Genomic DNA, 23,952 nt, shown 5'->3' with positions numbered 1-23,952 from the left:
GAGGCCGTACGCGGCCGTAGCGCCGGTTTACCCCAAAGCCAACGTGACCAGAGGAGCAGATCATTAGTCACAGGATGTAAACACACCTCAATGTGGATCCTCTCCTTCCGCCCAAGTGTTTGGACTTATCTGAAACAATTAAAAAGGACGAAGCTGGCAGACGGGAAGGGAAGGAGGGGTAAAAGGGGAGCAGTACAAGGCACCTGTAAAGAGAGAGGGGGGTGTTGTTGGCATGAGGATGGCGCGCCCTGCTTCACAGCACCTCTGGCCTCTTTCTGTCTCTCCCACTGACTGATGTAAATAATAATAGTGCCAGCACTGAAAGGACACAGGTGTCAACCATTGTGCTGCTCTGAATGGACCAGGGGGATGGAGGTCAGAGGTCACAGGGCCACCTCATCCACCACTCACACCCACAGTTTTTATTCACACTGGCGCTCCCTTTCATGCCCCCCCCCGCCCCACACACACACACACACGTCCCTTTATTATCATAGCTCAATGTTTTGTGAAAACTCTTTGGAGGTCATGCACGAGCTCGGCACTCGATAGGATCGGCGCTCTTCGTATTCACATGGAGGAGCCTTTTTTAAATCATTTTTGAATCTATTTATTTACAAAGCAGCCTTTACCTTCAGTTTAAAAGTAGGCTTTCTTCATGAACACAATTAGGACATCCTACTTTGTCGCACCAGTGCACTGTGAACTTTGAACCCTGCTCCATTTCGATCTGTGCAGGAGATTGTGGGCAAGACTAACCAAAAAAGCATAAATATAATACAAAATCTGACAGGAGGCAGCAGAAGATCCTTGTATTTTTAGACATGGCATGTACAGAAGCATTTAAACTGGCAAAGGAATGGAGGAGTGGGTCTCTATAGATTAAGATGAGGTCATTTAGAAAGCAGAATTGGAATGTTCTCATGCTGATGTAGATTTCCTTCAGTTGCACCACGTCTTCTGTCTGAATAAAATTTAATTGTTCATGTAAGTGTGATTGGATAATTATTTGTTTTTCAGGCTGAGTAAACAGAGAGTCGCTTCACAATGTTGCATTTTGTAAGCAAAAGATACCTTGAGTGTAATACAGCAGCCTTGGTAACCATGGTGATCTTCAGCAGTTCCACCAGCCAAGTGGAGGATCTGTTTGACTTCATAGTTACTTATGGGATGAAACAAAGAGAAGACAATAAAACCAATCATACAAGTCTTCATACTTCATATGTCTAAAGATTATAAATCTCGACATTAGCTGCACTCATCTGTCTGATCATAATCTGTCCACCCCTGCTAGAATCTAACCTCAGTGCAAATAATAACCTGTCCGTCTCCCCCCCCCCCCCCCCCCCCCCCCCCCCCCCAACTGTCCCATTAACCTCTGCCCAGATTTTAAAAGTTTAGAGCAGAAATAGGTTGCGCTGTTCCCCATCATCAGAAAAAGAGTGAGCAGAAAGACTTCCAACACTCAACACAGGTGAGAATCCAAAGTTTTAGGCAAAACGATGCCGACCTTGTGTCAAAGTTTTCCTCTGACTTAAAGGGCGGCTCAAGAAAAAAAAAAGATCCGTTGTGTGATCCTGGTTTATATCTGGCTGATCCAGCCTTTCTTCATTGTTGTTTTATGAGTGGGGAGTAGACCCATCATTGATATTGGTAATTAATAAATGTTCCACAATAATGACACAACAGCTTTGTTTTTATACTCTTTATTATTAAAATACAACTAAGTAAGGAGAAAGTTGTTGTGTTTGATCATTTCTGCCCCTCTTCGGCCTGTAAGATCTATGTTTGCTGGAGAGATTTACATTTATGAGCCTGCATTAGAAGCACTGATCTTTGTTTCCTCAGGATCTCCTCCCTCCATATCTGTGTATACGACAGTGGGATAAGAGAGGAAGTCCGAGGTTTTCTTTCTTTTCCATAGAATATCCAGAGAGATGACGCTTTTCCAAAATCCCCTCAACCACATGAGCTGATTAACATTTGGCTAATGAATTGGTGTATTAACATAAGGCCAGAAAGAACACCCAATGATGCCTCCCCATCACTCATTACAATCACAACAGAGAAACCGCTTTGAAACTTTGTGGATTTACTCTTTCCTCAACTTCTAAATTACTTTTTTTTTTTTTGTTTCTCACAGTGACAGCCTGCACTGTGAATACAGTGAGACACCAGCAGGGTGTAATCTGCAGGGTGTATTTCAATAAAGAAAAGACCACCAGGATGTATTGATCCAACAGCTTCAGATGAACCCTGCAGTGGAGGGATGGGGGGGTGATGAATAAAGATACAAAGGGCCCCACTGAGAATGGCCTGCTCCATAGAAAGCCTCTTGGCAACTTTGGAAATAGGAAAGTAAATGAAACAGAGAAGAATGGAGGTGAAGGATCCCAGGGAGGAGGCTGATGACAGCAGGAAGGAGAATAGAGAGGGTAAGGACTGATGCCATACATGGTATACATATACATCTTTTTTTGTGACCTCATGACACACGAAATCACATAGTTCAGATAAGCATGCTCTGAGCTGCTATGCCGTTGAGTGTTGTTTTTTTCTTCTTAGATGTTTCCCTCTGCAGCTAAAAGTTACCCTGCGCCTTTGGCGGCACTGCCCCCATGTGGACACTTGCGATACTGCATATTTACGATAAATTCATCTATTTACTCGAAGTCAATGAAGATTGCATATTTTCATTATAATGATCTTTAGGTCATATAGGTTTGTGCTCTTTTATTTTCTGGTCTCATACTTTGGTTTTCCCTCCAGCCATAGATTGCAGCTGAGTCTTTTGTTTTCATGCTGATTAATGATGTTTTGGGGTTTTTTTTAGCTTTCTTTAATCAAATTTTTGGACTGGAGATCTTTTGTTTCCAACAGTGTCTGATCAGCAACTGATGTATCTATACTGATTGATATGAATTCCTATTGCCGTGCTGCACGAACTCAATACTTTATGTTATAATATATTAAATTATAATACTTTATATTACTGGATCACTCCAAAAAAGCAGGTTGGGGAAGGGAGGACATGATCCATGGCTGCTCAGCAACGGAGAGAAAAACTCACATCTCTATTGTAATGTAGGGGGCCAAAACCTGTGTAGTGAATCATTACAGTTCTCAGGAAGCGTAAATACACAATACCCATGATGTCATAGTCACCAAATAATAGTTTCCATATTAGTCAGCTTTTCTATGGGATATAATTGTAGCTGTTCTGGACGATATAGTTTGTGATGGAGGGGAACCAGTCTTTGGTGACTACGATGATGTAGGTGTACCAAGGGTAGTAGAGCTCCAGCTGCCTGGTGGCTCCTATAATGATGATGTTGAGGGCTGCATCTGTGGCAGGGTAGGCTGGCAAATTAACAACCCCTCTGGAAAACAGAGAAGAAGATACAGCTCTGTAATTCACAGAGAATCTAGTTATTCAGGATCAGTTTGCATTGTAGACTAACCTGACTTTATCCATCGCTGCTTCGGTATCTATGAGGCCCAGCGTGCACAGTGAGACGGAGACGTTGCTTTTCTTCATCGCCAATTCATGATAGAGGGAACCGAAGAAACCATTGAGGGCTGATTTTGTTGAGGAGTAAGGTGCCACAAATGGACTGGTGGTTTTACCTGTGTAAGAATCGACCGTTAGACTCGTCTTTAATGCAAATAAATCAACCAATACTGTCCCTGGGAGTCATCTTTCATTTTTCTGATATTTTGAAAAGAAATAAAAAGGCCAGGGTCACGTCATGGTGGCAGTCATCAGTTGATCAAATTGCTTAAACACAATTACAGTTAAACTGAGAAATACAGCCAATGAAATCAAATAAAACAGCACTGACATTATAAGTATGTACTGAACACTGTGGTGTTAATGGCTCATAAATGTCAGTTTTGAAAGTCATGCGAGAATATTTAACTTTCATAGTGTTGCCTTCGACATTTAATTGTGTCTCTATTTGTGTACCTAAAAGTGATGAAACGATCACAAGGGATCCATTGCTTTGCTCCAGAGATGGCAAAGCCCTCCAAGCCATCTGAATATAACTGAAGAAATTGACCTTTGGAAAATGCACACACACACACACAGACACACAGACACACACACACACACGCAGCGTGAGTGGGAAAGACAGACAGATAGCCAGATCAATGCATTTCTGTCATTTAATAGAGGGAAAAATCAACTGGAAATGCTGCAGTACCTGCATCAACCACTTGGTGTGCTCCACATCACCCTGCCACACTGTGAATGGGGAGGGCCCAATGTGGTTAAGAACCAGGTAATCCAGCCCTCCGAGCTTCTCCAGGGCAAAATCTACTACCTTCTCTGGCTCGGACTCACTGGACATGTCAGCTGCTATATAGAGCGCTTTCTGAGCACCCAGACTCAGACACTTCTCTGCCACCTGTCAGCCATTAAAGGCCATAAACAATACATGAAGTATGAGACGATCTGTAGAAAACAGCATAAAAATATAACTGGAGAATATCAATGTAGAGAACAGTGTAGCTCAGTATGTCGAATCATTGGCGAATCATTCAGTTGCACCCTGCCTTCACCCATATGCAGCTGGGATAGGCTCCAGCACCCTCTCCATGACCCAGAAAGGGATACAGCGGCCAAGAAAAGAAAGACAAAGTAATACTAGAATAAACCCACCTGCTGTAACACCTTCTCTCTTCTCGCTGTGATCACGATCTGGGCTCCAAAGCGGGCGTAATGATACGCCAGCTGTTCGCCAATACCTGTGCTGGCCCCGGTCACCACCACCCGGGCCCCTCTGAGGGATTCTGAGAGACACAAGACACATTCAGTTTGCTTTAAGGATGGTACATCCTTACACAGTTGGATAAATTATCAGTTTCATCTCCCAGAACTCTCAAAGTTTTCACCAGAGCATTAGAGACTGATTCACAACGTGCTCCCTAAACCATCACCTTTGAAGTTGACTGACTGATCTGAGCCGTGAGGTTTAAGACATGTTACACAAACATGGTGGTCATCCCACTATCTTATCTCTCCATCCACAGATACTCCCTTTTCAGTCTCTAGACTAAAAACTTTGATCCCAACAGGAAAATCTTTTTTAACAGAAATATAAAATGCTTATTACAGGTGAATGGGTGTGGCTATCGAACATCTTGAAATCCAAGACCAAAGAGTTGTGTCATTGAGTTTTATCTAAAATACATGCAAGGAACATTAACATATGATGATAAAGCATCTACATTTACTCTCTGGGTAATCAGCAATGCAAAACCCCTGAATGGTCTATTGTGATATGACCTGGAGGTACAAGAAGGCTATTTGATGCCACCTTTTCCACTGATTTAAAAATGTCCTCATTTTCGTCACATCAGCTACACTTCAGATCAGATCCAGATATGAGACGAATAAAGGTCACAGAAACAGGAGAGGATAAAGAAAGCACTTAAAAAGAAAGGACAATTTTATGATCGGCTAAATGGTAATTTCTGGATAATTCCTTGCATAATCAGATTACTGTCATTTATAACTAACAGAAGAAATGGGTTATTTGTTGAAGGCACACGTGTATGAGGGGGAAAACACTAGCCTATTGACGGAAATATGGAAGGCTTGCAGCTCCATCTCCTAAATGATAAAGGACGTCTGTCATTGCAGGTTAATCCTCAGTCACACACATTTTGTGCAAATACAGAAAGTATGCAGAGCAAGATTTGCATGGATATTAAAGTTTTAACTCTGCTGATGAGTTTTAAAGATATCGGTAAGAAATCAGTTAGGACTGATCATCCCAGTTGCAGTTATTCTCTACTTTCAAGGCAAATTCCTGTTGTGCGTATTTTTATCCTCTTGTCTGATTAACAAACTGTGGAAACTTACATCACTATCAAGTTGTTTTATTTTATTTTTTTATTCGGTGTTTTACCTAGATTATTTAGATGTGTTACATGCACCTGTATTATTTCCAGAGCAAAAATAGCCCTGTCTGATTAATATGTTTACAACAGGACAAATTCATTAGCTTGAGGTTGTTTTCATTGTTTTCTGTATGAAATGACCAATATGGTATTTTCATGTTGCGTTTGAACACATGGCTAGCACACATGACTGGGGCACATTAGCATACATGCAACACAAACGAGAAATAATAAAACATTTGTTATAATCTCTTGATTCAGTGAGCATCTTGCAATAAGCTTTGTTTGTCTAGAAGCCAGTTGTGTTGTATGCATAACTAACCAAAATGCTCACACCAACTTCACACAACAGTCTGCACACAACAGAGGATCGACAGCTGAATATAAGTCATGCGCCCAGTCTTACCTGTGCATTTATGTATATTTAGGAGTTGTGTAGACGCACTTACCTTCATCAAAACGAGGTGCAGTCCACTTGACAGCTATTAAAACAACGCATATAGCCATTATAATTTTTGTAAAAACTCCCATTTTGCAAATTAGCTGTTGTCTTCCTTGAAACAAGTTTAATGGTGGTTGCAGGTCCGGGCTGTAACAATGTCTGCAACTTAAATTCCAAAGCCTTTATAAGCGAATCCCGCCCCTTTAGAACTGGGAGTGTTTGTTAAATAAATGCTATCCAAGTAACCACGTACATCTAAACAAACATGAGGTTGTTATTTTCGCTGTTTATTAACTAAACTTGATTAGAATTGCTTTTTTTCTTCTTACATTTTCTTGAAGTAGTACTATAAAACAGCAATACAGAATCCAACGAATCTGCGGCTCCTAAATGACGTTTAAAATTGGGCTTTGAATGTGAAACTTTATTGATATCACCTTCTGTACACAATCGCTGTTGCCCTTCAGGGGTGCTATCAGTTAGCCTTCATTCCAGCCCTTTTTGAGATACTTGGAAATCACGTAAATAAAAACTACGGAGGACAATGGCGGCAAGGATTTTGCCAGTACTGAAGTTAGTATTTTACTTATTATACGCTCATTTTTCATAACCCCGCGATGTTGTTTGTGGTAGCTCTTTTAGCCGTTTAGCAATATGGCGCTAACTGCGTCCTGTCATTCTGCCGGTGAGCTTTAAAGCTGTCATCTTCAGATAACTTTGCATGGTGTTGGGGCATAAAAATACATTATTTAACTGAATATCTATAGGGAAAAACATATGGCTTCCATGCTGAACCCAAAAACAAAGGTTGTTTCTTTTAGTGCTACTATTGCCAAACTAATGTCTATATTTAAATGTATGCTAACGCCCAACACAGTATAAACAGTGAAAGCTGCTCACGCTTCTGACGTGTTTTAATCAGATATTGAAATAATTAGGTTTAACTTTATTTCCCCTTTGTCTTTTGTCCGTAAAGACTGGCTACCAAGGTGACCATTGCAGGAGGAGCTTTGTATGTGGCCTGTGACTCCGGTCTTTTGGGAAGCGGTGAGCAGGGCTCAGAGGCCCTGGGGAGGGCAAAGGCTGCCATCCCCCCGGCTGTTGAGGAGTGGATGAAGTACTTTGGTCTGGAGGTACAGATAAGTCAAACAACTGCTAGCAGAAAAAAAGACTATCCTCATTCCTGCTCACGCTGGTTGAATGAATGATGAATCTTACTCCTGGTTCTGTGAACCTTTAGACATCAGGCTGTGAGACAGCCTTATCGGTTTGTCACAGCGCTGACGATGAAGAACAGACTTTAACTTTTCAATGAATTGAAGCCAGCAGACAGACATACACGCTGGCCCTCAGGACTGAATCATTCTGTCTTCACTAATGGCCATTCTCTCTCCGCAGACTCAGCTTCCAACAATGCCTACGGTTGAGGTTTCTCCTGTCCAAACCTGGAACTCTGGTAAGAGAAAACACACGCCGTGATCTTAACATGTCCAATACATGAAGAGTTACAGTATCACTGTTGAGATGAGTCTCTAGCAGGATGAGTACATGCATTCTGATTGTTGTTCTTGCAGGAGTGCGGTGGACAGTTTCAGCCCTTTCTGAAGCCCCCACGAAAGCAAATGAGTACACACACCAGTTGTTTCATTACTTGAAGGACCTCACCAAGTAAAAAGAACTTCCCGGTTCCCCAGGGCTTCTAAAATAAATATTCTGCACTCAAGCATGGACCTTACTCCTTCAAAATTAGAATCCCTCACAGGAAAGAAGTCCACAGCAGGAGAGATGCTCTAAGTTGAGTCTGTGCTTCCAGTGGCATCGAATGGAAAATGTACAGATAATCAACAAGTTATTTTTTGTGGATAAATGCGATCCCCGGTGCTCAACACCACCCAGAGACACGTCCGAAAAGTCCCCAAATGTCTGATGTATATATGCAGTTTCACTGTTTGTGAATAAATAACACGTGATCACATGGCCCATTTTGATTTATTCAAACCCCTGACCGTCCTGTTTACAGAACATGACCAGACAAATGTGCAAAACTCTTTAATAATGACAAAATAATTACACCCATGTCCCACTGACGCTGCTACAGCTTAATGAGGTGAGGCTAAAGGTGAAGAAGCAATGTATTTCATCTTCCCTCACTTAAAGGAAGGGACTCTGACGACTCATTCTAAATGATAAAGTCTGAATAATGCACTTAACATAACATAGTTATAACAGGCAGAACCAGAATGAGTCGGCTTGAGTAATATATCTGCATTTGAAAAACATATATACTCTGTGTCTATATATATATACACACTGTGTGTATGTATGTGTGTGTGTATTTATGTGTGTATATATACACATATATAAATGGTGCTTTTATTAGAAGCTGTGGACTTATTGAAGATGCTTACACAGTATTTATGCCAGACAACACTGCAGGACATTTTCCACTGATATCTGTATTGCAACAAGTGTTCTTTTCTCCATGCATATTAAGTAAAGCATTTTCCTGCCAAATAAATAAATTTTAAAAAAAAGCTGGGGGGAGGGGAACTGTCTCGCTGTAAATCTCAAACAATAAAGTGCTTCCCACAGTTTGGACAGTGAGGAGTGTTAACCCTAAGGAACGCCGCTTTCATTAAGAGCAAAACACAACATGTTCAAACGGCTCCAGGATCCCCACTGACAGAAAAACAGGATAGAAAACAATGGCAACAGAATGTCTATGGAGCAGAACGTGACAGGCCAGAAGGCACTTCATAATAAAAATGATTACAATGGAAACGTGCAGGCGCGTCCTCCACATCACGCTGCGTCATTTAAAGTGCAAGCACTGAGATATCAGAGTAAACGTATCACTTATCCTCTATTTGCCTGCTCCTTCAGCGTCAAGGATGCCTGTTTGTAACACGGTGGCTTCCAAGGGACTTTTTGGTTATGTTTCTGAAAAGTGCATAATTTAAGAGATAAATGACGATATATATTTAAATAAAATCCGACTTAAAAAATAATAATCTTGAGCATTACTCCAAAGACAAATATCTGAGGAACAATTACGAACAGCTCTCCTCCCAACATACATGTGTCGTTACAATGGCCAAACTTAATTCACCGCTTTATAACATGGTTATAAAGGCTAGGAACCTTTTAGGAAAACTGGGGAAATCTAAGAATAAATCTGTACTTTAACCAGGCCTGATTTACAAACGAAGCATGTCGATGTCGTAGCCATCCGGCTGTGTGATCTCCATGGAGAAAACATATGCAAATATATATATATACGGTAAGAACTCGCTTGCTTTTAAAGAGCTAGGGTTTAGCAGCGCTACAGTTCTGACCGCACTCTTCTGAACAACAAAGCATATCGACTAGTAAACCCTGCAACGGCCCAAAAAACAAGAACAGAGTGGAACTGAAGCAGATGAATGCAGGCTGGAGAGGAAGAACCGTCCACAACGTCTAGGTGGTTTTGACCAGGTCATAAACATGGATGTGAAAGTCATCGTCGTATTTGATATAGTAGACGGAGGGCTTGGATGGCACCTGGTATATGACCAGGCCTGTTCTCTTCACCCCCGTGTCGGTGACATACTCCACTTGCTTCCCTACGAGGCTCTCGGTCTCCTCTCCTGGCTTCCTGTCTGCAGGCAGTAGGTGCTTGTTCTCTGAGAATTAAAAGCAGTTCTGGATCAGAGCACCTGTTGTGTAGCAGCACATTCACAGGCTCTATAAATGGCACTTTTATAAAAGTATGTTAGGAAAGGACCCGTTATTTAAGTGACCGATAATCCGAACTGATCGGATAGTTTCGCGGGTCTTTAACCCGGATGAATGAAACCCTTGTGCCGCCATGACAGTGAACGTACTAAAAGCCTTAAAATAACTGGCAAAGACTAAATGTCAGCCTGTCTTTGGAAACCACACGCACCTGCTTCAGGCAAAATCCGGAGGTCTCCGTCAGCGTAGTCGTCCCACAACTGATACATATATAAAACCGGGTCCTTTTCATAAGTGATATAATACCAGTTGGTCATGATTGGCGCTCTGGAGAGAACCATGCCCCTCCACTCATTCTTCTCTCCATCCTCCTTTTCAAACAGATGCTCCACAGCTTTGCCCACCAGCTCTTCTGCTCCAGAAGGAATCTTGATCTTGTTGTTGACTGCAGAGGAAACCACACTGGAAACTATAAACGCACGTTTGGATAATAGAAAACAGCTCCCGCTCGGAGACGAGGAGGTTATGAAACTCACCAACTTTTTCAGACAGGACTTGTAAGTTTGAGACCCTATCGTCCTTGAACAGCTCTATTCCGTAGACGCAGTCGAAGCCGTCATACTTCACCATGAAGAGGGAGGGATTCACGCCGACCCTGTCCAGCACCGTCCCTTTCCATTTGCTCTGATTCCCTTTCTCGCGCCAATTGTGCTGAATGCGGGCTCCTAGGATGCTGCTGGCGTCCGGGATCAGCATGTCACTCAGCTCCCCGCTGCTCCTCTTTCTGATGAGCAGCATGAATACGCAGCTTCAGGTGCAGCAGGTTAAATAATGATTTTAGAAGAGCCATATCATATGTGCAGGTATTAAAACACTGTTATAATGACAAAACTGTCCATACAGGTGATTAAGAACCAGGAAACATAAGAAAAACATGTGTGCTAAAATATGTTGTTTGGTAAGAAAAGCACCACTGTGACACTACATGCCATCACGGGGATCATCAGGCTAGATAGAGAAACCCATTTGTTCACAAAGGAGTTTCTTTTTGACATTTTAGGAAAGTGAAACTTAGGCCACTTCACAGAAACGGGTTCTTAATCACGCATCTCATACCTGCCCCTTTTCTTGGACATGCCTCCAGAATATCAATGGCTACTGCAAAAAGAGGACAAAAACAGTGCAATATTTAGTGAACGTGTGCCTCTAAAGTTGCCAAACTTGACACATCTGCTACAAGGAGGGCCTGAGCGCTGCGCCAGACAGCGGTGCAGCCGGAACAGACAGACAGACAGACATATGGAACAGCCAATGGATGACGTTAGCAGGAGGACACACGTTATACTTAACCCTACAATCATGGAGGTCGTTGCTCAGCACTGAGGCGAGAATGTTTATCTGTAGTTAGAACAGCACGTACCGCCTCGGCTGCACTTCAGAACACCCCATTTTAAATTGTTCCCACCTAAGTTTAGCAAAATACCTCAGTAATTTATCTGACAAAATCGGCGCTGTGCCTTAGTGGCATTTTTGTGCACACACACTAGTATATGTTACCAACATTCGCGTGATAATATGGGTAATAGGGGGTAGATTACGCGTAAAATATTGTCTGGATCAAAGAGACAGCCATACACGGAATTCTGGTTCCCTTCTGTCCCGATTCTGCTACATCAATGCAGATGTTATTGAAGTGGAGACGTTTAAGCTACATCCGCTCATCGCCGGCCCCGACAGAAGCTAACAAATGCCATAAACCGCGGAGTCATAACAGGCGTGTTCTCCCGTGGGAACACGTTGTCATTACCTCTACGCAGATTTCATATCAGAATAGTTCGCTTCTTCTGGCTCAGAAACGTCCCCACACGCTAACCTGGTTCTGTCAGTCTAGCAAAACCTGGGGAAAATGGGAGATGCGGGTGAGAGACTCTGATTCCCAGCAGGCTTCGGTTACCATGACCGCAGAAAAGGAGGCGCGGTGTATGCTGGGAATTGGTGTTCTATGGACGGTGGGGCGTTGGTCACATGATGTGGTTAACATAATCAAATGGTTTCAAACGTTGTAGCAGTAGGATGTAGTTTGCTGCATGTCTTGAGTTCAAACACAAATAGAAAAAAGAAACACACGACAGGCTTTTTCCTTAAAATATATTTTCATGTTTACTGATGAACAGTGCAATAGAATATAACACTACAGTCGTACATCAGCAACTCCCAATGTTAAATTTTACTGAAGAGAGCAAGAGAAACAATTTCAACATGCATACACATATGCAAAATATGTGGGAAATAATTCTTTGGTCCACCTAATATGTGCAGTCGATCCAGCTCAGAGTTTTACAGAACATAGGAAGGAAACAATACAAGAAAACAGCAACAAAAGTGGATAAGCTGATGGAAGATTTTCACTCTGATAACTTCAACAGTGGCACTTGCAATTATTCGCTTTGTCTTCAGAAACACATCAGATATCAGTGACGGTCTGTGTCATCGCTGTTGAGCACGCTCGTAATCCAGTCACTGAATGATGACACCCGCATGTAAACATCAGGGGTCCTGCGGTCTCCACATCGCCGGCCAGAGAAGGAGACCACACCCGCCATGGTTCCATTACATACCAGCGGTCCACCAGAATCTCCCTAAAAGAGGACAGATGTAAGACTAATAACACACCTTGAGGCGTGCCTGTATCCACAGTAATTCCATCCGCAGCCTTCAAACCCACTCGATACCTGATGGATCTTACCGAGCAAAAGCCTTGAAAGTCACTTCCCCCGACTCCACACACCATCGTCCGGGCGATGGGAACTTTTCGCCATCTTCTGCGGCAGGTTCTCTCTGACAGGGTGGTGACGTTGACCTCCTGGAGCCTGGCTGCTAAGGTGTTGTTATCCCCCACGTCCCCCCAGCCAGCTGTCAGGCACTTACTGAATGTTGGCAGCCTGGCAGTTTTCAGAGGAATCAGCTGCACAGCGTCGGTCATATTGGCTCTTCCATTCAGCTGGGACGGGAGTCACACTCAGAAACTCACATGACTTAAGCTTTTATGTTTAACATTACATCTGGTCTGACATTAGAATGGTTATTAACTGTGACATGTTATTAAAGAGTTTAAAACCTTAATAAGCATGATATCATTCAGGTGCCCATCATAGTCCGGGTGTGGGAAGTTTTGGATGCTCCTGAACTCCTGCCGCGTCGTCTCATTCCCAGACAAGGAATTAGATCCAAGAACAACTCTGTAGGGTCTAGGAAATCACAAAGGTGATGACGGGAAATTGTATTTAGATAAGAAATCCTGACATCCATGCTGCTTATCAAAACTATACTGAGCTAAACAAGGCAACAGCCGTTAAAGACGTGAGTCTTTTGATGAATAAAAGACTATGAAGTCAATTCATTCTGTAAAAATAGATCCAAAGGGTGTAAAAACAGGGTTCAGTGAAAAGAGAAACATAGTTGGAGCAAAAAAAGTTCTCGTCATAACCACTGACTGTTGTATATATCTGAGGTTGATTTCAGAGAGGATTTAAGGTATTTACACAGATATTTGACAGTGAGCTGCTGTGAGCACGAAGTCTTCTCGGATCAGGGCCCCCCCGCAGATCAGCCGGCCCCGGAGCTGCAACGCGGCCATGTACGGACGTGAGTGGGGGGCAGATTCTCTGCCATTAATAATGTGAGAACCTTCTATGCCTGAAAGACAAATATAACTTTCATGACTTTGTCGAATAAAAAAGATGAGGCGGTTTTAGATCCCGGCCCGATATCTTACCGTCACAGATAAAGAGCAGCAGCAGGGCCAGGCTGAAACGCGCCATGGTGACGGCTCACAGCGGCAGCTTCCTCCTGTCTCTTATCAGCTCTTGAGCGGCACCTTGCATCATTTGTGGGCTTTACTGCATCAGGTGGCAAAAGGCATTTTTCAAAAGAAGGTTTCACAACTGGTGCAGCCAAATTTGAACGGCTACTAAGTGTGACTTCACTTTGATGCAAACCGGCAAAGGCCTCACATTCACTGTGCAACCGAAGTTTAATGAGTGGCTAAACTTTGTGTGTCTGTGTCCGTGCAATGCACACAGATGTGTGTGAGTTTGTGTGACTTCACTTTGTACAGTTTTGGCAGCGGTTTGGAAGGAAGAAGGTTTTGAGTCATGTTTCTAAAACTCTACGGTATTGTTTTTGAAGATTCAGATACCAGTTCTGCAGCTTCACACGTGCCCCCACAGTTATTTCACCAGTCCCAACTTCTTTTCCCACTTCACTGACCATCTAACTTTATTCTTACCAAATTTTGCAACGTCCTGCTCCCCAACGGTCGCCTCCTCTACTCTCGTCCTCTCTCCTTTTCCTTTTAAGCACTCTTTCTATCTTCCTCTCACACTTCGGGCCTCACTCAGAACATTTCTGTCTCCATCTTTGCTCAGTCTAACCTGCTGCATGTTCTTCCCATCTCCATCTCACTGTCTGGCCACCTGGTATTTGTTCTCTCCTTCTTTGCTGTCTGACCTCATTGGACAACCTTTCTTTCACCTTACGCTGTATCTCCCTGTACTCCCGTCTTCTCTCTTCAGTCCCTGTCCCTGTCCCATGTCTTTTAATCAATCCTCTCTCCTGTATCCACTCCTGCTCTTCCTCCTCCCACCATGTCTCCTTGTCTGCTTTCTTTCTGGATGACACACCAAGTACCTGTCTCTCTGTCTCTCTGTCTTTTAGCTGTAACTATTCATCTGTCTGGAAGCCTTTGACCTGTCTCAACCCCTTTCTGAAAGCCCCAAACCCCTCCTGTTTTAGCTTCCACCACTTCCTCCTCTGCTCCGTCTGTATGCTCAAAGACCCTACTCTCAGATCACGAGCTCTTCCTCTTCATGGTTGGCCCACAGTAGCCCTGATCAGTGTATCTACCTCAGTGAACAACTTATGCTCACTATGATTTTACAAATCTTCTAAATTGATGACCTGGGATCAGGAGCCAACAGTCTGATCACACTGGTGGTGGGAGAAAAAGGTTCATGTTGCCATATATTTGTGTAATAACCCCCTCGGTGATGTGTAACCACTGTGTGGAGCCATGCCTGTGGGCAGCCCTGTTAGCAAACAGCACCAGCTGGTTTTCCTGTCATTTTTTGATACATTTGCTCAGGATGTTGCGGCGGATTATCACACATCAGCCGTCTGCTCTGATCATTCTGCAATTTGCACACACGAAGGTTCAAGTAGAAGAAGAACAGACAAGAAGAAATCTACTTTATTAATCCCACACAGGGGAAATGACTGATGTTACACACCAGATGCATCACAAACACACACGGAACTCATGCACATGCAGTCATTGTGCGACAGGTTTTAAATTTTTGGTCCACAAATGGGACTGGAACCAGAAGCTTCTCCTAACTAAAAATGAAAGAAGGATGCAGAGACAGGAGCTGATTGCTTTCCTGCAGGATGTTTAAGCGCATCTGACGGTTTCAGGTTTAATAAAAAAAAAAATTGGAATTCTTTCGGAATTATCAGGACTTTTTCGCCAGAGTTTTCTTGATCCAGCTCAGGTGTTTGGATATGTCAACATAGACGTTGGGCAGATTCGGGTAGTCACAGTTTCGATTCATGTTGAATGACACAATGCCAACCGCCTGCTTGCCGCACACCAGTGGACCCCCAGAGTCGCCCTGTGAGGAAGAAGATCCTGCTCTCACTACTATATCATTGCTGTATATTGACACCTTGAGCAGCTATTTAGCTTAAATGGGAGGACCTACCTGACAGAATCCTACGGCTGTGTTGCCGCCAGCGCAGATCACATCTTTGGGGAGTTCTAAGCGACGGCCTTCTAGCCATTCTTTCCTACAGTTGCCCAGCCCAACAACAGGCACTTCCACCGCCTGCAGCACGTCCGAAGGCTTCCCATCCTTTGTCAACCCCCATCCAGCCACGCGACACTTTGCGTTATTTTTCAACTTTGAAATTTGGATGGGTTGGATTCTGTGGTCCTTTTGAGATTTCTGCAGCTGCAGCTGCAGATGCAGAACCCCCCAATATGAGAATGGTTATGTTTCTACTTTTAACCAGACCTGATAAAATGTCCACTTACTTTAAGCAGCATGATGTCATTGCCATATTTTACTTTGCTAAAATCTGGATGTTTGTAGCTCTTGACTCTGTATCTCATGGAATCACTGACTTTCTTGAGATTGTGGGTGCCGAGAACAACAGTGAGATTCCTGAGTGACCATAGAAGAATCTTAGCTGGAGGGGTGAATGAATTAATGAATGAATCTGAGAAGATACAATTGACTCACTTGCTGTAACAGTGTGCAGCAGTCAGCACAAAGTCTTTCCTGATGAGGAACCCTCCGCAGATGTGACGATCATTTTGTACCGAGGCCATGTACATCATTGACTTGTCCAGCACCTCTTTACCGCCTATGATTTCACTTCCATGTGCTGTGAAGTAAAGAGAAGGTGACAGTGATACATGACTCCAGCAGATTTACACCTGAGACGGTTATTTCAAACTTACCATTTGGTCCAAGGCCCAGGAGAAGATGGAAAACCAGGAAGCTGAGAAGAGTCTTCATCTTGCTATTCAGGTCTGAGCTTCTTGAGTTGTCCCCCAGAGGTGTTTATATACCCAGGGATGTTGAGTCAGTACATCTGTGGTTTTATTCTCTACATCGTCATGCATTTAGCCGCATCCTCCGAGGGTCTGCACAGCCACCGTGACATATATGGATGAGTCAGCAGTTACACATCAGTCATGCAATTTTCCCACCCTAATAGTAAGAACAAAGCCTTCAGTTCTCCTCACAAGTAGTAGATGATCAAGACACGGGGTTGTTGCCATTAGATGCAAACAGTTTCTCTTATATCTACTGGCTATATATAAATAAAGATCCTTTTCTTTAGAAACTGGGGGTTCTCCATTTCCTTCTCCTTCTTTTGTATGTCCACTAAAGCCAACATAAAAAAATGTAGAATGGAAAACCAACTCAGACACGTCAGTCCACACAAGTTTTGATTCACACGTTTTGAAACTAAGGTGCTAAAGTCATAACGGGCTGCAACTCTGGAGCGATAGATTTGGTTAATTGCAGGAACATGAGAGCTGTAGACAGCCCGGATCCAACTCCATTCAGCCCGTTCTGCATCTGTTACAATCTAAGCTGTCTCTAGGTGTGGTTGGCAAGAGCCTAACCTCCCCTAACAAGCAACAGTGGCAGGGAAAACTCCCTTTTAAAAGGACCAGGATGTACTGGGGCACTACAGTAAAGGACATAAAGAGGAGAAAGCCAGACGCATAGATGCCACTGCATTACATGAAGGTTTTAATTTGTTTTTCTGACAATGTGGATCTCAAACTGAGGGGCTCAGTGGGGCCTGGAGGAGCTGTGCTTTGGATTTCACTCAGGGGATTGAGAGGGCAACCATCACCCTCCAGTAAGATCTAATCATCTCTGAGGTTTCGGGCTGCGCTGACAGCAGGATTCAGAGACCCTTGAGATTATATCTATGGTCACAAATCCAGCGTCAATCTCTCGACGTGCGTTATAAATTCAGATAAGCTCCTCATCATCACCAGCAGGGTCATATAGATAAAGTCATGTTACACGTTAAGGGCAACAATTGCTGCTTGTTCAGTTCTTCTCTAGTTGAGTGCGTGTTCGCTTCACATGACCTTTAAATCATGTTTCCTGTCTATGGTTTCACCGTCGGTCCTGCCCTGCATGTATTCAGGTCTGCCTTGATTCTGTCTTCTATCTTCTACCAAAGGGCGCCACATCTCTCCTCTCGTGTAGTTTTACAGTTTCAACCCCTGAGTTACTCTCCTGTATTCTTTCAAGGCTTTTCATCTACTCATGTTTTTTTTTAACATTTAGCATCATCATCAAGTTTATTTATTCTCTGTGCTTTATGTGTAATATAGAGCCGTTTTGTCCCCTTTAATATGCCTTTTATTCTGTTTCTTCTGCTTCTTACAGAATTCAGCCACATCAAATGAACCTGAGCTTCAGAACTCAATTAAAAATAAAATTCAGACACAAGAAGGCTTTGGTGTGGGTGTGTGTGACAGCAACCTCAACCCTGGAGGGCTTCGGGGAACTGTGTGATGGCGACAGGCTGTCAGAATCCACATACAAACCACAGTTCAAGCATACAGATTACCGGCCGTGACGTTCCCACAGAGCAGCCTAGCAGCGCGCTGCAGGTAGCACAGGGGGGGCCAGCACAGTCCGGAATATCAAGCGACCTAACATGAGACAAGTTGTTGGATGCATTTTTATGCAAATATATTGCATGAGCGATGAGGTGACAATAGAGCAACAAGAAAAGAAAGTAACCCTTTGGTTTATCTGTTGTTTGCAGATCATTGCCACATTGTTGGGAAATTGTACCTGACCTTTGTTGCTGTGTGCTGAGGTTTTCTGCTGACTTCATTAATGATTTCTCTTCCAATGCAAATAAAGTTATATGGAGAGCTCACAAATAATGGGGAGAAATATGGAGAGCTCACAAATAATAATAATATCAAAAATGGTGATGTGAAATTTTACCTTAAATGTTGGGGACATGAAAATGAAACTTGTCCACATCAAACCGAGGGAGTCGTGTGGTTTGTGCAGCAGTTTGCATTCTGAACGACCCTGTGGTATATATGTGCCTTTTGTCACCTCCTCAAGCCTTTTTCTTGCTCTGTTGTGGCGTCGAGCAGAAATGAAAATGACTTAAAGGTTTTCCGTCCATTTGAATTTTTTAGTTTCAGGGTTTGACCTCACAATTTGGTCACTGCAAATTAGAAGCACTCCGTATTCGCCACACATGTTCACATACACGATGCCAGCTCTTAGTTTACGCCATTTTATTCCGTGTTGACCTGCTTGGCTCATATCCAGCTGTTGTATTTCGGACTGTCTATGGACTCGGCACGTCATCATTCGATCAGAGAATGCTCAAGACATTTTTGTGTCGCAAACCCCAACCTCTGTGCTGCTGCCGTAGTTCTTACAAATGTCCGAAAGATGGCGTAAACATTCGCAAAGTGACCATATATGTTATTCTGTTTTATGACCGATAGATGGTGCTGCTTCTCAATAATCTACACTTAATTGGACGTCACCGATTGAGTTGTCTGACGGACCGTGACGGCGTTCTGTTGCATTCTGTCGTCCATTAAGGTCAAAAGGGAGTGCATGTCCTCTTGCTGGGAGCCCAGTAGGTGATATCCCACCGTTTGACCTTAAAACTTCAACAGTTTTCTTCTGATGGTTGTAAAGTAAGTATACGAACTTAATAGAGTCTTTTGCAATTGAATAAAATGTGTTATCAGACTCAAAATTTGATGAAGGTACAACATAATTCAGTCCCAGGATCATTTTTTTCTCTAATTAACTTCATGCAGTTAAAAAAATAGTAATGTTAGTCGTGGTTTGCATTCAGTTTTGAGGAATAAAGAAAAAAAAGATCTCCAGGAAGCCTGTTCACTGAGAAAATGTAAAGTCTGTCTGGTTTCTGCACAAGGGCTCAGTCCAGCCAGGCTGAGCTGCAGGGTGGATGGTGTTTGGCACTGCAGGAGCTCTGCATGAGGGGGCGCTGACTTTGGTCTTTTCCAGTCGCTGGAAGCCAAAGACAACCTTGGGATGCTGACTGGGGTGTTGGTCAACATTTGCCTGGACTGCCTCAGCTGGCTGACAGCGACATTTGTATACCATGTTTATCATAAATCATAAAATCAAAAACCCTCCCCCCAGTTTCAACCCAATTAAAGCACTTCTCTCTACTATTATTTCACAGCTTCAAACGACAGAGATAATCTATCAGTTTAAAGAATATTTACAGTCTTGCCATTAGTTTTAACTGATTAAAAGGCCATTCCTGGCACAGAGGGAAGACTTGGGAAAAGACTAGTGCTGACACCAGGACTGTAGAAATCTCTCCTCCCTTCCCCTTTCCCCAAAGATGATTTCTTCCCTTTGAGCCGCTTCCCATCGCTCTAATGTATATTTCAGGGTTAATCTTCATTGATCAGTTCGTTTCTCATTAGTCATTCGATCCCATCAATTGACTCAAACTACATCCTGGCTGACAGCTGAGCCCTCGCTGCTGCTGGGCAGGAATTTGAAACCAGCCACACCGGCTGCTGCTGATGCTGACCTAAAAGTGCAGGATGGCCACTTCTGTGCAATGTGAGAAAACGGCGATATCCTCTCCCTCAGTGTCAGGCTGCACTTTTGGTTGATTTTCCACCCACCCCAGATCAAAAGCAGCCCTTAAGTGAACCAAATCATCCCCGTCTCGACCTCTTCACCTCGGTGTCTGGCACCGCTGCAGGTATCCAGAAAATGCCTGACACGGGCCTTGGCCAGTCAGCACCGCATACCTGAGCACCGGCGTGGAGGGGCAATGCGTCTAATCTGTCTAATGTCCAGTAAGCGTCTGCAGACATGAATGCTAATCCCGTCAGCGATGAGGAGGCCTCTGTTTGACGGCTCTGCGAGTGCCAAGACTGTCCAGGTCGATTGGGTTCAGACAGGACAGAATGGGAACAAACTGTAGGCTTCAACAGGGATCACTGCGACCTACAGGAAACTGAAGGTATTTGACCGTGACGAATCAATTGGTTCCCGTTTTTGTTTCCTTTATGAAACATTCGCTTTTAAAGGACGACACAAGGCAGCGCAGCAGCATCAGTGTGGCGGCTCTGAAACTGTTAGACTTCCTTCTGGTCCTACGTTGCCTTGAAATTCCTGGTTCTTCACCCCTAAACCAACTCCTGACTTGACCGCCGTTGAGATCTCCAGCTGTCTAGACGGTTTGAGAGAAAGTGAAGGCTTGCCACATGACATGTTTGCTACTACTGAGAATTCAGATTACAAGTTAGATTGTTCACAGCTCCCTCAGAAAGCCAGTGGATTCTGACAGCATTAGAAAGCTGCCTGCGAGGGTGAAACAGACCAACAATAATTCTAAAACAGATCTATAGATCAGCAGTTTCTTTGCTGGCGTGTGACAAACCCTCTGCATGATGACAAGGAGCTAGCGTTGTCGTGCCGCTAATTTCTGCACGGACTAAGACAACATTTTTAGAAGGCTGCACCGTCACATTAAGGTGGCCACGAGCATAGCGTGATACTGATAACCAGCTACACACCGGCTTGCAAACCCACATAGACACTCATCCGTTGGTCACCCTTTAGTCCATCCATTCAGGATTATAACTTGGGCTGTTTTTGTAACAAAACAAGGCCTAATCCTAAATTCAGGGAGCTGTGAATGTGCCTCAACAAATGGCAGACAAATGAGAAGGATTAGCGGGGGCCTGTGAAAGACTGAAAGGTTTGCCATTGATCTACGGTGGTCCTGTTCTCTTTCAGGGCCACTCGGTTTGAAAACCCCACTGAGTAAGAGCATACAGGGCCACTCCAGAGCCCCCTAGGCCACCGAGAGACACACAACAGCCACAATTAGTCTCAGGAGCTGTAATGGCAATTCAATAAGCGCTTTAAAACTGTGCCTCAGTCCGTCTCCCACCCCTCCCACCCTTCCCATTTTCGTCTACATACATAAGATTGGTATTATGAGTGGCGAGGATCTCTTTTTCTTCTTTCCCACCCACCACAGTTCTTTTCAGTCGCTGTGAGAGAAAATTACCACACAGGGTTTCAAAGGTTCCAGGGGCTGTAGTTTGTTGTTGCTGAAGCAGCATGACTTGTGCCCCTGTAGATTTTAGTTAAGACCCTCAAAATGGGCTTTTATTATTTCTTCTTTTGCTGGCGCTCAGGTGCCAGTTCATTTCAAAGCAACCAAAGTAACCTTTTCTGTTCGCTCGGCTCCGTTTGGTGAGGGTAGAAAATTTTCATGATGACTTGAAGTGTTCAGACAGGTGCTAACCTGAGGTCTGTTAGCTTTAGCGACAACATGGCCGCGTGACTCACCTCCGTACAGATCAAAAACCAACACCTGTGCACCTGACATCAACACGACGAGTGCAGAGGACGTCATCTGGACGGCTGTCATTCCCATTCCCCCTGTCTCTCTTTGGGACATTCTTCGTTCGTTTTGCACACTGTTTGTCCCCCCCCCCCCCCCCCCCCCCCCCCCTTTTGCTCCACGATCAAAGGCCGAAGCTTTTGATGGAGAATTCCAAAAGGTTCCTCTTGTTTTGTTGGCGAGTGCACTGACAGGTCGGTGGCAGAGCAATGATAATTACAGCCCCCATTCGGTGTCCCTGGAACTGGCATCGGCGGCCAATTGCGCTCTTAGTCCGAGAAGAAAAGAGGGATTCTTGGAGGGTCAGAAAAGGAGGGCAGAGAGGTAGAGGAGAAAAGACAGAGGACAAAAGGGGTGAGTCAGCTGAGTACAGGCAGAAGATGGAGTTATTAATTCCCATTACAATTACAAAGCTACAACTTGCTTTACATAGACATTATTTTAGATGTAGCCCATTGATTTAGTAGAAATAAAGTTGTCGTATGATCATGATGTGTGCATGTAATAATTCACAGCGCCCACTACTGGACAAAAACAACAATCACTGTTAGTCAAGACATGTTCAGACTACTCTCCTCTACCAGAATACAAGCGTTAATATTGGCAACTACTGCCCAGATCTGGACTGTAATTCTATGTAGATAGGCTATAATCAGGTCTCGGCTACAGTAGGACTCCATGCCATTCTGAGCAGAAATGTACCCCATCCCGGTAATCTGACATTATGACAAGCTGAAAGGTCGGCCTTTGTTCACCCCCGACCCTCCTTTTGTTTTTCCCCGTGAAGCCGCAGCAGCCTCCAGTGCCGCTGGTGGGCTCCTCTGGCATAAATGACCCCGGCGCTTGTTTCATATCGCAGCGCTCCCATCAGTCACAGGAAGCCCCCTTCCTCAGTCACAGGGAGCACCCCCCCCCCACCCCCGCTGCAGGAACATTGATTTAGATGTTAGCAAGACAGTTAGCGCTGCACACTAGGCAAGATTAGAACGCCACGTTTGCACCTGCGGGTGAAGTTCAAAGTATGCTAACGTGACACAGTAAAGCATGATGCAGGGTTTATCCAGGTTTTTTTTATTTAAGTTACCATACTCAGCATAGACCAAGGCACTCACATGAGTTCATGTTGCAGAAGAGAGTCTAAAGACACGTCTGAGATTTTGCCTCATATACAAACTACAGTTACTGGCCTATGACTGAATGCTGTCCATGGGATCACAAATGTATCAGTAAACCATTAAAAAGGACCAAGCAGGGGGGTCTTGAGTATTTTTCTCCCCCATTTTTTCAAACTACAATCCAACACAAACGCGACAGTAATAACAAAAACCCATTTGAAACAGTTAGAGTACAAAACGTTTTAAATATATTAAATGTTCTATAAGCGACAGCAGGGAGGAAATGTTAGCAAGACTTGACAGAAGCAGGATGTGATAACGGTTTACTATTACAGTGGGTTTGACTAAAGACTACTGAATCCGTACCTACGGCCACTATGATGACTTAGAAGAAACTTTGAAGACACCCAGAACCAGTATCACACTGAGGGAAATGGGATTTGGGAGAAGTAGGTAGAAGCATTTAAAAGTCCAGAAAAATCCAACTTTTTTCCCCCAGCAGCTTCATTCTGGTTGTTTTCCAGTCACATATGAAATTACATAAATGTATATATATGATATGTTTGTCTAACTTATGTACAGTTCAGTACAGAAGAGGTCAAACTCTGGGTTTATCCGGGTGGCACAGACAACTCTTTCACGGGCACAAAGTGTTGGCCTTTGTCTCCTGTTGACTAATCTTTTTTATTTATTTATGCCTTCACATTGTATTGTAATTCTTTTAGATACGCTTGAGAATTATTCCAAAATTAGCAAATGCTCAATGAAAGTTTTACATGTTGCATGACA

General features: G+C 43.7%; 4 protein-coding genes across 5 annotated transcripts; 1 reads left to right on the top strand and 3 right to left on the bottom strand.

Moving 5' to 3' along the window:
* Nucleotides 1-460: 460 nt before the first annotated feature.
* Nucleotides 461-6,668, bottom strand: hsd11b1la (hydroxysteroid (11-beta) dehydrogenase 1-like a). Of its 2 annotated transcripts, XM_029828288.1 has the most exons (8): nt 6,357-6,668; nt 4,664-4,794; nt 4,206-4,409; nt 3,968-4,061; nt 3,462-3,627; nt 3,285-3,380; nt 1,075-1,162; nt 461-964 (listed from the first exon to the last, which is right to left on the bottom strand). In XM_029828288.1, exons 1-8 carry the CDS (start codon nt 6,436-6,438, stop codon nt 755-757), a joined length of 1,071 nt encoding a protein of 356 aa, XP_029684148.1. In that variant the 5' UTR covers nt 6,439-6,668; the 3' UTR covers nt 461-754. The 2 variants fall into 2 exon arrangements, with proteins under 2 accessions (XP_029684148.1, XP_003974112.2); XM_003974063.3 differs by lacking the exons at nt 461-964; nt 1,075-1,162 and having other exon boundaries at nt 1,691-3,380; nt 6,357-6,667.
* A 96-nt stretch (nt 6,669-6,764) lies between these two features.
* On the top strand, nt 6,765-8,327 carry micos13 (mitochondrial contact site and cristae organizing system subunit 13). The gene is made up of 4 exons (XM_003974007.3): nt 6,765-6,922; nt 7,326-7,482; nt 7,748-7,805; nt 7,924-8,327. Exons 1-4 carry the CDS (start codon nt 6,894-6,896, stop codon nt 8,019-8,021), a joined length of 342 nt encoding a protein of 113 aa, XP_003974056.1. The 5' UTR covers nt 6,765-6,893; the 3' UTR covers nt 8,022-8,327.
* LOC101072194 (spindlin-1-like) lies at nt 8,324-12,021 on the bottom strand. Its single transcript, XM_003974008.3, has 5 exons — nt 11,871-12,021; nt 11,180-11,221; nt 10,600-10,847; nt 10,275-10,508; nt 8,324-10,011 (listed from the first exon to the last, which is right to left on the bottom strand). The coding sequence occupies exons 2-5, from the start codon at nt 11,197-11,199 to the stop codon at nt 9,806-9,808; spliced, it is 708 nt and encodes a 235-aa protein (XP_003974057.1). The 5' UTR covers nt 11,200-11,221; nt 11,871-12,021; the 3' UTR covers nt 8,324-9,805.
* Nucleotides 12,022-12,197: 176 nt separating this feature from the next.
* LOC101065927 (serine protease 40) lies at nt 12,198-16,730 on the bottom strand. Its single transcript, XM_029828385.1, has 10 exons — nt 16,584-16,730; nt 16,363-16,507; nt 16,155-16,284; nt 15,823-16,077; nt 15,576-15,732; nt 13,839-13,892; nt 13,606-13,759; nt 13,182-13,311; nt 12,810-13,064; nt 12,198-12,702 (listed from the first exon to the last, which is right to left on the bottom strand). The coding sequence occupies exons 1-10, from the start codon at nt 16,639-16,641 to the stop codon at nt 12,535-12,537; spliced, it is 1,506 nt and encodes a 501-aa protein (XP_029684245.1). The 5' UTR covers nt 16,642-16,730; the 3' UTR covers nt 12,198-12,534.
* Between the last annotated feature and the right edge of the window lie 7,222 nt (nt 16,731-23,952).

Source organism: Takifugu rubripes, chromosome 20 (genome assembly GCF_901000725.2).
Source record: "Takifugu rubripes chromosome 20, fTakRub1.2, whole genome shotgun sequence".
Lineage (NCBI taxonomy): Eukaryota > Metazoa > Chordata > Actinopteri > Tetraodontiformes > Tetraodontidae > Takifugu > Takifugu rubripes.
Note: the sequence above shows the minus strand (reverse complement) of the source record. Positions and strands in the feature narration are given on the sequence as shown.

Excerpts from the sequence above, each read along its gene's own strand:
- micos13 (XM_003974007.3), top strand. The coding sequence starts at position 6,894 with ATGGCGGCAAGGATTTTGCCAGTACTGAA. Across the intron at positions 6,923-7,325 it reads AGGATTTTGCCAGTACTGAA|ACTGGCTACCAAGGTGACCA; the intron begins GTTAGTATTTTA and ends TTGTCCGTAAAG. Across the intron at positions 7,806-7,923 it reads TGTCCAAACCTGGAACTCTG|GAGTGCGGTGGACAGTTTCA; the intron begins GTAAGAGAAAAC and ends TTGTTCTTGCAG.
- hsd11b1la (XM_029828288.1), bottom strand. The coding sequence starts at position 6,438 with ATGGGAGTTTTTACAAAAATTATAATGGCTATATGCGTTGTTTTAATA. Across the intron at positions 3,381-3,461 it reads GCAGCGATGGATAAAGTCAG|AGGGGTTGTTAATTTGCCAG; the intron begins GTTAGTCTACAA and ends TCTGTTTTCCAG. Across the intron at positions 965-1,074 it reads GCTGCTGTATTACACTCAAG|ACAGAAGACGTGGTGCAACT; the intron begins GTATCTTTTGCT and ends AATTTTATTCAG.
- LOC101072194 (XM_003974008.3), bottom strand. The coding sequence starts at position 11,199 with ATGTCCAAGAAAAGGGGCAG. Across the intron at positions 10,848-11,179 it reads ATGTCCAAGAAAAGGGGCAG|AAAGAGGAGCAGCGGGGAGC; the intron begins GTATGAGATGCG and ends GCTGCTCATCAG. Across the intron at positions 10,012-10,274 it reads CCGGATTTTGCCTGAAGCAG|AGAACAAGCACCTACTGCCT; the intron begins GTGCGTGTGGTT and ends TTTAATTCTCAG.
- LOC101065927 (XM_029828385.1), bottom strand. The coding sequence starts at position 16,641 with ATGAAGACTCTTCTCAGCTTCCTGGTTTTCCATCTTCTCCTGGGCCTT. Across the intron at positions 16,285-16,362 it reads GCTGCACACTGTTACAGCAA|GAATCTCACTGTTGTTCTCG; the intron begins GTGAGTCAATTG and ends ATGGTCACTCAG. Across the intron at positions 13,760-13,838 it reads GCTGCTCTTTATCTGTGACG|GCATAGAAGGTTCTCACATT; the intron begins GTAAGATATCGG and ends TTTGTCTTTCAG.